The 14390-nt window shown below is 33.5% G+C and overlaps 1 protein-coding gene across 2 annotated transcripts in view; it reads left to right on the forward strand.

Annotated features, from left to right (window-relative positions):
- Positions 1-616: 616 nt before the first annotated feature.
- The window catches only part of LOC311302612 (polycomb protein SCMH1), a 48213-nt gene continuing 34439 nt past the window's right edge, over positions 617-14390 (forward strand). The window contains exons 1-7 of one of the 2 annotated variants that reach the window (XM_084428598.1): positions 617-768; positions 7534-7604; positions 7722-7790; positions 8008-8084; positions 10886-11120; positions 12073-12161; positions 12253-12496. In XM_084428598.1, coding sequence (XP_084284724.1) covers positions 7574-7604; positions 7722-7790; positions 8008-8084; positions 10886-11120; positions 12073-12161; positions 12253-12496 — 745 coding nt within the window. In that variant the 5' untranslated portion in view covers positions 617-768; positions 7534-7573. The remainder of the gene's footprint in view (positions 769-7533; positions 7605-7721; positions 7791-8007; positions 8085-10885; positions 11121-12072; positions 12162-12252; positions 12497-14390) is intronic. The other variant, XM_084428597.1, reaches the window with a different exon arrangement.

The raw sequence follows: 14390 nt of genomic DNA on the forward strand, positions 1-14390 counted from the left end.
ATATTGTAATGCAGATAATTATGTTCTTTTGAAAAGCTCATTAAATGAGCATCTTGACCTTCACAACCCAACTGACTTAAAGTCAACGATTAGTTGTTTCTAAATCCACACACTGTACATCAAGTGTCCAACAAGTCCTAGTTTACCTTATATCTTCTAATGTCAAAGAGATACACACCACAACTACATCTGATAAACCACAATCGACAATACAAAAGAAAAAACAGAACAATACAATACAACAACTTATAAATCAACTTGTAATAAAATAGTTGACAAAAAAACACACAAAATTAGGCTATGTGAAATCTTAGACAGACAAAAGTCACACACACACACACACACACACACACACACACACACACACACACGCGCGCACACACACACACACACACACACACACACACACACACACACACACACACACACACACACACACACACACACAATTTCAGTGTTATTATAGCCTATTTTAGTACTACTCAATCTTCATTAACTGATTAAATAGTCTAAACGCGTCAGAATGGGACCTGTAAGGATCATGTTATTATTTATAGGCAAACTGTAATGATTGGCTAAATATTAGATTAATAGTAAACACTCAATGAAAGGCTTTCACAATGTCCAGTAGAATAAACGTGTGCGTATGAGAAAGCGAGCGCGCAACGCTGGTCTGCTTCTGCGCATGCGCAGTTCTGACCCCAAACATGGCGACAGAGAGCTGTGAAAAGTGCTGAATTCTGACTACATTTCGACAAATTTGCGAAGGTTGGTCGACATTTCTACACTTATTTTATTTTCTTGCATACGTTATGCGCTTGATCGTTATGTCAGATTACAAATAAGGGCCTTTTTAAAGTCTGTATGTGATGATTTAGGCGTTTGTTTTGCCTGATGTTCAACTCTTTCTGTGCCAGTGGCGATTATTCATGTTGTTATATCAGAAGTATTTGTGGATCCGAGCGAGACTGATAAAATAACGTGTGTTTGTTTTGTGTTTCGTTGCTTTTGATCATTATGATGTTGATGATGTGTATGATCAGTGGTGTGTCGTCATCGCTGATGACGTTTCCTTTATTTCAGATGTCAATCTCAGGCGTATGTAAACACTATCAGATAGCGATCTTAAAATCTCAGATGCATTATTTATCCTATTTTCGTATCAGTAATGGATATATTTTTCACAGTTCACACAACAGATAACATTTACAAAGTTTACGCTAACATGATGCGCTGAAAAGAACGACAGAATTTACCATGTTTTTACTCTGGTATTCTTTGAATTATCTTGAAGTACCATATAAATGCCTTGAAAAATAAATAATCATTCAATACCAGGTTATAAATCTGATTATTTTAGTATCATGGTACTGGCTCAGTAAGGTTAAAACACTTTTTTACATGAATTCTGTTCATTGTTTTTAATTTATGTGGTTCTGATACTAATAACTGGTAGCCTATCTGTTATGATACATTTTTATGTGAAACATTATTTCAATACTTGAAAGAGTATTTGACAATGAGTGTATTTGTTACTAATTTATTACTACACATAGGGACGCTCTGAAATGGAAAAATTTGGCTGATATCGATAACCGATAATTCTTTATCTTTTAAAACCGATAATCGGTATATTGGCCGATAATATTAATCCGAAGTGTCTCATCTGAAGAAAATATTCAGTTATTTATCTGCTTCAACATATCGGCCTAATTTTCTAATCGGGTCGATAACGATAACATTAAAAATAAACATATATCGGCTGATATTTTTTATTATTTGTTACTAATTACTATATACAATAATAAAATATATTTAGTATAGCACTATATGCAATAATAAAATGTTATGTTATACTTTTATTTATTTATTTATTTATTTGTAATTAAAACAAATTTAATGTTATTGCTTATATATATATATATATATTGCATATAATAATATTGAAATATGTTTACAAATTATAATATTAATCCTTGTTAAAGTTATTCTGTATTATTAGTGTTTTTGTTTTTCAAAATGTTGCGTAATTATGTTTTTGTGTCAAAAATAAACCATAAGAGATCACAGTTTTCATAATCATTCATCATTTATTGTGAAAAAAACATATAAATTAATAATAAATGAACATTGGATTTCCTTCAAACAGTGTAAGAAACTTTCACAAGTTTGTTGTGAACTGCCGTGACAGTGACGGCAAATGCAAAGTTAGAAAAATAGTAAAAATAACTAGTAGCTGTGAGTTTTTAGTGGTTAAAAGATTAAACATTGGTTCGTAGATTCAACATTTCATTTAGTAACATCGCTGTAAAATGTTCATGTTATCTGTGTGAGATAATGGGCTTGTGCAGATGTGTGTTTGTGATGTAAATTTCTCTTTAGTATTTTGTCTGTGTGTTAGAGCTGTAATTAATATTCTGTTCAGGTGGAGGTTGTTTGTGTTGAATATAATACTCATTTGGTCTCATGTTCAAAGATGGAGAGCGCTTCTGATGGAGAACAGAGAGAGAGAGAGAGAGAGAGAGAGAGAGAGAGAGAGAGGTATTGTTTCTCACTGAGGCAGGAACACGTGCTGTATGATGCAAACTGCTTGAAATCAAACATGGAAACAAAAAAAAGGAGTGCTGAGAGCGTGTTTGTTTTTGTGAATGATGAAAAGCTAGAGAAAGTCAGATAAGCCCCGCCCACCACACCCACTGACACCTGCATCAGCCAATAAGCCCCGCCCACCACACCCAATGACACCTGCATCAGCCAATAAGCCCCGCCCACCACACCCAATGACACCTGCATCAGCCAATAAGCCCCGCCCACTGCACATATGACACCTGCATCCGCCAAAAATTCCCGCCCACCACACTTTATCAGCCAATAAGCCCCGCCCACCTGTCTGTCACTTTTTAGCCGCGGGTGATTGGAACAAACCATTTTAGTAAAGCAGTTCTCTAAAATGAAATGATTAAACAAAGCTTTTGTTTTTGAATAATTTCTGGATGCTGTCGGGTGAATAAGAGGGCAGATCTGGCTGCTGGAATGTTATGATTATGGGTGAAATGTTTCAGGAATGGGATGCCTTAGGGAATGCTGGGATATGTTATGATAAACACTCTTTGTAGGCGAGTCGGAGAGAGGTTTGTTCATCTCTGTAACTTGTGCTTTTAGTTATTATGTTAATAGTCATTTTAATGTTAATTACTTTATATTTAATGTAATTCAGTATAATAATGTGTATGTTATTTGCTTTATGTTCAATATTTAATAAATTATTTATAAAATTGCAACAACCAAAAAATTTATCAATTGATGAAAAAAATGTGATGTCAAATCAAATAAAAAATGTGCTAAGATTAATAAGTAATAAACATATTTTAAGATTTTGCACACAGTGGATCTCTCAAGTGTCTTTGTAATTTGTTCATAAAACTATTTTTACTGTAATTTTACATCGAATTCAATTCTAAATATTGGACAGTTTTACTCAAACTGATGTGGTGAATTGAATTTTCAGATGACATTCAAACTAAACAATTTTTTAATGTAAATTGTTACATGCAGTTTTTGTTTGAATGATTTACAGATGATTTTTGTTAGTTTAATTTTTTTTTTTTTTAAATCAAAATATTTCAACAAATGATCAACAGAATAATTGATTATTAAAAACGTTGCAGGAATATAATGACTCCTTATGTTAGGTTTAGGAGCTTTTTATCAGATTTTCGTCCAGTTAATCAAGATAAATCAACAAACGTTTTGCAGTTCTATATTTTTGCTTTTCCACAAACTATAATTTGACAGTAAGTTCCTCATCCTGATTCAAAATAGCTGAAATAAGTCCGTGTCAGACTAATATGTTAGTCATTTTGCATATTGATTTGTTTATCAACAAATAGTTTATTCTTTATTATAGTTAAATTACTATTTACATTTAATAAAAGCAGAACGAGGTTCTTTGTAATTTGTGTGTAAAATTATTTTTTTATTGTAAATGTGACATTGAATTAAATTTTTCCTAACTTTTGGACATTGCCATTTTACACACATTTGTGCAGTGAATTTAATATTTGCAAATTTTTTTTTTTTTGTAAATCGTTCCAATAAATCCATTCACAGTTTGTGTTCGGATGAAGGATAAAGTAGTTTGTTTTTTATGTACACTAATAAAAATGTAACAAATGTAAAAAAAAATTCTACATTAAAAACAAGAATTCAGGCAAGAATAATAAAAAAAGAAAATTCTATATTAGTACTCTAGAAATTAAAGCTTTAACTTATATGTATATTTAACTTGGAATTGTTTATGTTGAGTAAGTTATAAAATGAAGTAAAACCTACTCAACTTTCTGACACTGGTTTTCCTATCATGCACTGGGGCATGACTAATTAATAAGGTTGCATTTTCACTATTTTATAGTTATATTTACACTGTTTTGTGGTTTTGTGACATCTGGAGTTCATTTTCCACTCAAAATGACACAGTCATACTCAAAAACTATGATTGTTGTCTTACAAAGCGTAACAAGACATTTGTCTAAGTAACCCGTGCACTTTAAAAGCACGGCTTAATTCAGTTCTAACATTGTTTGAGGAAAACGTACTTGAAACAAGAATATTTCAAAGTAAAAAACTTCAAATGAATAAGTAGAAATTACTCAACAAACTCTCAATGTACTTCTTCTCTTTGTAAATTTTTTACATGACTTAGTTCAGTAGATGTAAATTGTTACTTAAAATACGAGTACAAAAACTTAAACTTAATTAAGTCAATTTTACTTGTTTTTTTTCTCAGTGTTGTTTTCGTTTGAGGGTAAATCCTAAATCAAATACTATCCTGAGAGCGTCATCTTCAGTGTCTCAAACAAAACTCATGAATCTCACAAACTTTGTCAAGTCCAGTGACTTAGTTCTTCTCCAGGAGTCTTTAAAGTAGCTTGTAAAATGACTTTTTCCCTGATGAAAACAACATTGGAGCTTGTGATTTTGAGAAAGCGTTTAAACTTCATCTGGTTTTATTAACCCTGACTGAGGGACTCAAACAAAACACTGCAAACTTTTTCCTTTAGTCTGTCTGAGACAGTGTTTCTTTAGGATCATTGATAAAACTATTATTATAGTTTTTGTTAATATTTATTTATTTATTTATTTTATTTTTTTTAAGTTTTAGTAATTTTGTTGTTTTTGTCATTATTAGTCTTTTTTATGTCTATAGTTTTTATTTAAGTTTAAGTTTATTTGAGTTTTACTTATTTTAGTCCTTCAAGTTAAACTAAATGAAAATGAGAAATGTGGCCTGAAATAAAATAAGTTTAAGTTTTTCTATTTTATTTCAGGTAATGTTTGTTTTATTTGAAGTAATGAAAATGTAATTTATAGTGTTATTATATTTGTATTAATGTTTTAAATGTTATTTTCATATGTACTGTTTTTATGTGAATTTTGTTCTTGTGTTTTTGTCACCTTTTATTAGTTTATCTCTCTAGTTTTTTTATTTAGTTTAAGTTGTAGTTTATTTAGTTTTAATTGTAGTTTATTTAGTTTTAGTTATGTTACTTTTTATAAATGTTATTTATTTGAAGTAATGAAAAGGTTATTTTAATATCATACTATTATAAAATTTTTTTATTAATATTTGTAATTTTATTTTTATATGTAGTTTTCATGTGAATTTAAGTTAAATTTATAGTCAAATTTGTAGTCAGTTTTTATTTTATTTTATTTTAGTACTTCAACTAAAATTAGAAATGTTGCCTTGGCCAGCTAGCTGTAATAAAATAAGTTTAAGTTTTTTTTTAAATAAATATTTTATTTAATTTCAGTTAGTGTTTATTTAGTTTGAAGATTTGAGTGTTTAATGGTTTAAGTTTTAGTTTAGAGAGACGGCGGCTGCTGCTGAACAGAAACAGTGGTTCTTCTGTGGCCTGAGACTCAGGAGTGAAACCTCTCACTACATCAGTGAAGAGTCGGAGTGAAAGAGAGCGATTATGCTGGCAGAAAGAGCAAATGAACGACAGAACGAGAAGCTCACATGAGACCAAAGCGGAATGAACTTTTAATTGCTTGACATAAATAAGGAACTCATTTGTTCTGTCTATAATTGTCTGCCGGCATGTGGATTCAATTTCTAATCTAATAAGACACTTGATTATCGTCATATTCATGTCAGGAACGATCCGCTGGTCTTCGCTCAGTTCGGGAGATTCATTTCTTTGCTTTAGACAGGAAGAGTGTGTTTGTGTGCTGTGGGAAGTTTCGCTCTTGAACAAGACGGCATTCAGCAGAGAGTGTGTGTGTGTGTGTGTGTGTGTGTGTGTGTGTGTGTGTGTTTCGTGTGTTTCATGTCTCATTCGAGGGAAGCTTGACGCTCACACACATGAAACTGAGAATCTGCAAGATCTTAATCTTTTACCTGATAAAAAGAGGAACATAAAAATGGCGTTTGGTTAATTATGCATTTTTACTAAAGCTACTGAAGATTAAGTTGTGGCCAAAAGTGACATCCGAAGTGGATTTTTGTTTTAATTAACCTAAAAGTTTGATTAAACCATCAAAATATGAGGTTATATATTGGAATATATGAGGAATATTTATCTGACAAAATTATTTGCAACAAAATTACTGCTACAGGTTATTTTACTAATACAAAAACAATAGGAAAAAGCATTTGACGGCATAATCAGTTATTAAAATTTGGTTGGTTCTCTCTTGATTTTAAATGCAGTCATAATTTCTTATGTATGAATTTTTTTTTTTTTATCATTTCCTGTGATCAAAGTGTCACATGATACTTCAGAAATCAGTCTAATATGTAAACAGAACAGCATTTATTTGAAATAGAATCGTTTGTAATGTTATAAATATCTTTATTGTCACTTTTGATCAGTTTTAATGAGACCTTGCTCAATAAAAGTATTGATTTTTTTAAATATATTTTTTTAATCTTACCCCAAATGTTTGAATGGTCGTTTATAATGGTGTCTACCTAAATATGAAACAGCATATTTCAACATTGATAATAATCATAAATGTTTCTTGAGCATCAAATCATCATATTAGAGTGATTTGTGAAGGATCATGTGACACTGAAGACTGGAGTAATGATGCTGAAAATACAGCTTTGATCACATGAATAAATTACACTTTACTATATAATCACATAGAAAACAGTTGTTTTACATTAGAATAATATTTCACAATTATACTGTATTTACTGTATTTTTGATTGAATAAATGCAGCCTTGGTGAGCATATATTTATCAAATGTGTGGTAATTTAGTAGTATTAATGTTTAAAAAAAATGCAAAGTACTATTCGTGCTTCATGACCCATTTATAAATTGCAATATAATAAAAAATACTCCTAATATCGGAGAAATTCAAGCTTTAAACTCTGCGCATTGTTTGTGAACTACTGTTTGAAATGCATCTCACTTGATTTTTAACTACTTTTAACTTCACTTAGCATTTTAAAAACACGGCACAAGCAGCACAAAGACGTCCATTTGACAAATCTGCATGTGTTTGTGTGTGTCTCTCTCAGGTCGAACGCTCGGATCTCTTCAGGAATCTCGCCAGAGTTAATGGTCAGCATGGGCCGAACGCTACTGAAAGGTAAAACACACACACACACACACATTTATTTGCTTGGTCAGTGTCGTTGTGGGTTTTGGTCCTTCTGCTGTTGCAATCAGAAGTGTTCTACATGAGATTGGTGTCGTTCCTCTGCAGATCACAAAGACAGTAAGAAGGATAAAGCGGGCAGGAGCATGTCTCTCACAGGTCCTGGACCAGTCAAAGGTAACGACACACACACACACACACACTCTCTGAGTCTGACCTGAGATCAGCATAGAGACAGAGCGACAATCTGAAAACAATCCAACCGTCTCCATTGACTTCGTATTGCGTAAAGAAATGACAGGAAGCTTCTCGCAATACGAAGTCAACGGAGACGTTCTGTGATGATGATGATGATGATGATGATGATGATGATGTTTGTGTTTCTCTGCTGCAGTGACCGAGTCCTTCTCGTGGGAGGAGTATTTAAAGGAGACCTCATCAGTCCCCGCCCCCCCCAGCTGCTTCAGACAGGTCAGAGTGACATCACTGGCCCTTTTAAAGACACGTCTTGTACATAGAAATCACATTAACCCTATAAAGCCTATTTTAGGACACACATAGGACTGATAAACGTCATTGAATTGCACATGATCTCCTAATTAGTGATGCATTCAAATACATGAACATTTTGGCCGATACCGATAACCGATAATTCTTTTATATTTGAAAGCCGATAACCGATATATCGGCCGATAAATCTAAATCCATATTTTATATAATTTTTGAGAGCCTGATTACAAAAACAAAAGTCTCACCATTAAAATCCACGTCCCAAACACGCAATTATGTTCTCGTTATAATTTTATGAAGCCGATATAACAGACATGTTGCACTTTACTGTATTTTCCTTTCTGAAGTGATTTCAATCATATTTCAAGCAATTTAACCCCATCATGGTGAACAGTGCTCATCTAAAGTGTCTCAGCTGAAGGAAATAATGCATTATTTATCGGCTTTAAAATATATCGGCCTCATTTTCTTATTGGGCCGATAACAATAACATTAAAGGTCCCGTTCTACGTGATCCCATGTTTCAAACTTTAGTTAGTGTGTAATGTTGTTGTTAGAGTATAAATAATATCTGTAAAATTATAAAGCTCAAAGTTCAATGCCAAGCGAGATATTTTATTTAACAGAAGTTGACTACATAAAACGGCTCGATTGGACTACATCCCTCTACTTCCTTCATTAGTGACATCACCAGAACCGTGTTTAGACTAACCTCCGCCCACAGGAATGCTCCCTCAACTCTACTGGCTACTTGCGCACTTCTTACAACTTAGGCTACTGTGTTTACTCAGCTCTTACCGTGATTTTCTGAAGTAAAACTGACGCTTCATCTTTTGTGTGATGTACAATAAACTTCATTAAACTCATCAGTACATGTTTGATCATCATTCGGACCTGGTCCGAAACAGCAGACTTGTAGGCTGTTAATAAATAATGGATACATACAAGCAGATGACAATACGTTATAATAACCGTAATTAAACTACTAAACCATACCTGTTTCATCTCTATACAGCACTCTGACTCTCTAGGCATTATTGTCCGACTCGAAATGAACGCCGTTACTGAGAGTTTCTGATATTATCATCATTCCATGAGATGAATTTGTCCTGACAGACTGAGCGCGAGATCATGAAGCTCCGCCCCCTGGGTCGTCCAGCAGCAGCTCATTTGCATTTAAAGGGCACACACTGAAACAGCTCGTTTTTCTGAGCCCCAAAAAATGTCAATTTAAACATGCTGTAAAAAATGATCTGTTGGGTATTTTGAGCTCAAACTTCACATACACACTCTGGGGACATCAGAGACTTATTTTACATCTTGTGAAAAGGGGCATACAACGGGACCTTTAAAATGACCATATGCTGGCCGATATATATCGTGCATCTCTATCTCCTCCAGTCCTTCTGTCGTCTGATTGATAGTTTAGACTTTTTTTTAGCAAGTAAAAGCCTTTTAGTATAATTGTACAAACGTCCACCTTCAGCTCGTGTGTTTATGCTGCGAAATCTATTGATTTTTATAAAGTAATTGTAAGAATAGCCTTTATATTGTTAGTAATATTTCAAGATGCACTTTTACTGGACTGAAGCAACTTCGGTTTACTTGATTATTCATACATTGTTTTTTAGAAAAATCATGAAATACATAAAATATATGATCATAAGGCTTTTAAGGAAGGTTTATTAGTTCATCTCTCCATCATCATTGCACTGCATTACATTATATGTTTTAAAACTACAGAGCTTTGATCATAAAACTAAGCATTTAAATGTCTTAATAAGAAATTATTGGTAGATATTGATATTTATATGCATTTTATGTCAGTAGTCTGTTATACTGTTATAAAGATCTCATTGATTTACATTACAAGCATTAGAATTTCATCATTTCATGTCCATATTAATATCATCATCTGCAGCAAATTGCATATTTTTGCTCATTTTGGGGCGTCTGAATAAAACTAAGCAGATGTTTCCTTCATATTCTAATTATATCATACTAAATGAGCCATAAAAGCCTGATGTTTCCAGCATGATGCTCAACTAAAAACATATGCAAACCTTTTTATAGAATCAAAAAAGAGATTGTGTAAAGGCTCAAAAAACTGTTTCAAAAATTAGATTTTTCTGTCTATTACTTCATATATGTCAGGCTTTACAGGGTTAATTCTCTTTGGATGTTAATGTTGACTGTTTATTATCCAGACACTGTTTTTTATGTTTCCAACATGATGCTCAACTAAACAGTGCAACAGTGTAATTACAAATGTAATTACATAAATTAATTTACAGCTGTAATTACATGCAGGTACTTTCAAAATATTATGATATGATGAATGATCAATATAATATATAATGTAAAAAACTTGTATGTACACAATAAGTCCACTGTATCAAATTATAAATTTCAATCTAAGTACTTAGAACTTAAAGCCACTTAATATAAAGTGGGGCCGAATTTTTTAATATTTTGTATAAAGGCGGTTTCAAAAATCAGATTTTTTCAGTAAATTTCTTCATAAATGTCAGGCTTTACAGGGTTAATTCTCTTTGGATGTTAATGTTGAGTTTGTTGATTATCCAGACACAGTTTTTTAGATGTTTCCAACATGATGCTCAACTAAAAAACACATATGCAAACCTATTTTATAGAATTTGTAAATGTTTTGTGTAAAGGCTGTTTCAAAAATGCGCTAAATGTCAGGTTAATTAAAATCCAACCCCCTCTTTCGGATGTTAACGTTGAGTTTGTGTCCTCAGTCTCAGTTTCCTCCCTCAAACGACTTCAAGGCGGGGATGAAGCTGGAGGCCCGGGACCCTCGTAACTCCACCTCCACCTGCATCGCCACGGTGATGGGCCTGATGGGCGTGAGGCTCCGCCTACGTCTGGACGGCAGCGACAACACCAACGACTTCTGGCGATTGGTCGACTCCGCCGACATCCAGCCAATCGGAACCTGCGAGAAGAACGGAGACATGCTGCAACCGCCACTGGGTACGGATGATGTCACTTCCCTTCCACGGCGGCTCACAGTAGAGTTAATATTTAATATGAGACCAACAAGAGGGCAAATATAACTGCTGATTTGACTATGTGTCATTTCCATAAGGCTATTTTTGGAGGGACAGTCTGTCTCATGTCATTACCGAAGCTTAATAACTCTCCAGTGTCATTTGAGTATCACTACTATACTAACTTAGCATTTATTAATATTTTAAACTAGTTTGTATTATATTTTACATTTGAGTTAAAAATTTTGTACTTTTGTTTAATTATGTCTATGTAGATTTTATAACTTTTTATTAATTTTTTTTGTAATTTTATTACTTTAACTTTAAGCGAAAATGAGAAAAAAATGCCTTTTTTATTATTCGATTTTATTTCTGTTAACGCTTACTTTATTTCAATTTATTTGAATGTTTTTTAGTATTTTGTTGTAGTAATTTAATAACTGTGAACTGAAGATACAAGCTCACACATCACTGATCTACTGACATGATTCACACATCACGCATGCATATTTGACATGCATATACGTGTAATAAAAAACACAACTGTTGTTGTTCTCACACTGCAACCCTTCCTCCGTGTGTTTTAGATTGCTCAAAAGCTACAACTTTAATTTTAAATGAAAATGAGAAGTTGTGCCTTCACAGCTAACTCTAATAAAACGTTTTTTTTAATATTCTATTTAAAAAAATATATATTTAATTTTATTACTTCAACTTTAACCACAAATTAGAAATTTTGCCTTCGCACATTCGCAGCTAATTATGTAATTGCATGTAATTATGCATAATTTACTGTTATTACTACGGTAAGTACATGTAACAAGGACACTGTAAAATAAAGTGTTACCAGGTTTTTTAATATTTTTAGTTTCAGGTGTTATTTTAATGTGATTAATTGTGGATAATAATTCCGTCTCTCTCTCTGATTTCCTCAGGCTTCAGGATGAACGCCTCATCATGGCCCATGTTTCTCCTGAGGACCCTCAATGGAGCCGAAATGGCCCCTGCCACAGCGTTCAAAAAGGTGGCGAACCTCATCCACACGGATGATGGTGTTACATCATGCAATCACATTAAAAGGTTTTGATGACACTGGTCTTCTGTAATTCCATCAGGAGCCCCTGCGGCCGCCCCAGAACGGCTTCAAGCCCGGGATGAAACTGGAGGCGGTGGACAAGAAGAACCCGTACCTGATCTGTCCCGCCACCATCGGCGAGGTGAAGGGCGAGGAGATCTTCGTGATGTTCGACGGCTGGAGGGGGGCGTTCGATTACTGGTGCCGATACGACTCCAGGGACATCTTCCCCGTGGGCTGGTGCTCCGCCACTAAACACGGGCTACAGCCGCCCGGCAACAGCAGTGAGTGACCGATGATGACCTCCTTCATCAGACTAATGACTCGTTTAGAGGTTCAGTATCAAATGTGAAATCTACAAGCTAGGTAAAAACACACCGCACAAAAGTATTCGGCCTATAGTCCAAACAAAGCCTGTCTCTGCCACAGAATCAAAAAAAATAAGTTATTGCGACTTTTTATCTCACAATTCGGACTTTTTTTCTCCCAATTGCGAGATATAAAGTCAGAATTGCGAGTTATAAAGTCAGAATAGCGTGATATAAAGTCAGAGTTGTGATATATAAAGTCAGAATAGCGTGATATAAAGTCAGAATTGCGAGTTATAAAGTCAGAATAGCGTGATATAAAGTCAGAATAGCGTGATATAAAGTCACAATTGTGTTATAAAGTCAGAATTGCGAGATATAAAGTCAGAATAGCGTGATATAAAGTCACAATTGTGATATAAAGTCAGAATAGCGTGATATAAAGTCACAATTGTGTTATAAAGTCTGAATTGCCTGATATAAAGTCAGAATAGCGTGATATAAAGTCAGAGTTGTGATATATAAAGTCAGAATAGCGTGATATAAAGTCAGAATAGCGTGATATAAAGTCACAATTGTGTTATAAAGTCAGAATTGCGAGTTATAAAGTCAGAATAGCGTGATATAAAGTCAGAGTTGTGATATATAAAGTCAGAATAGCGTGATATAAAGTCAGAATAGCGTGATATAAAGTCACAATTGTGTTATAAAGTCTGAATTGCGAGTTATAAAGTCAGAATAGCGTGATATAAAGTCAGAGTTGTGATATATAAAGTCAGAATAGCGTGATATAAAGTCAGAATTGCGAGTTATAAAGTCAGAATAGCGTGATATAAAGTCAGAATAGCGTGATATAAAGTCACAATTGTGATATAAAGTCTGAATTGCCTGATATAAAGTCAGAATAGCGTGATATAAAGTCAGAGTTGTGATATATAAAGTCAGAATAGCGTGATATAAAGTCAGAATAGCGTGATATAAAGTCACAATTCACACGGATGATGGTGTCGATGAAACGCATCGCACAAAAGTATTAGGCCTATAGTCCAAAAAAAGTCTGTCTCTACCACAGAATTTTGAAAAATAAGTTATTACTTTTTATCTCACAATTCTGCCTTTTTTTCTCGCAATTGTGTGTTATAAAATCAGAATTGAGTGATATAAAGTCACAATTCGGCAAATGCTGAAGTTTAGAGGTTAAATATAAAAAATGAACTCTACAACCTATGTAAAAACACATCGCACAAAAGTATTATAGTCCAAACAAAGTCTGAAAGTAATTCTTGTTGAATTTGAATTTGCTTCGTGACCGGTAAAAAAGTATGTTCATATGTTTGGAAGCTTGTTTCTGCCACAGAATAAAAAAATAAAAAAGGTAATTGCTACTTTTTTTCTCACAATTGTGAGTTATAAAGTCAGAATAGCGTTATATAAAGTCACAGTTCGGCAAATGCTGAAGTTTAGAGGTTAAATATAAAAAATGAACTCTACATCCTAGGTAAAAACACATGGCATGCTGATGACGAGCTGATGGTGTGCAGTGTTGACAACAGTGATGATTAGAGCTGTCTAGTTTTGTCATGTCGTGTGCTACTTGCATCAAGTGTGTGTCTGAAATCGCACACTGTCTACACAGGTACTACATTCAATTTACTTTGTGAACGGTAAAAATATGTTATGTATGGAAGCTTGTTTCCGCCACAGAATAAAAAATAAAAAAGGTAAAAAGGCTTTTTATCTCACAATTCTGACTTTTTATCTCACAATTCTGACTTTTTATCTAGCAATTTGCTATCAGTGTTGTTGTTAACCAAAACTAAATAAAAAACTATTGGTAATTGAAATAATAACTGAAATGGGGTAAAATATA

The sequence above is a fragment of the Rutilus rutilus genome (assembly GCF_951802725.1).
Source record: "Rutilus rutilus genome assembly, chromosome: 13".
NCBI lineage: Eukaryota > Metazoa > Chordata > Actinopteri > Cypriniformes > Leuciscidae > Rutilus > Rutilus rutilus.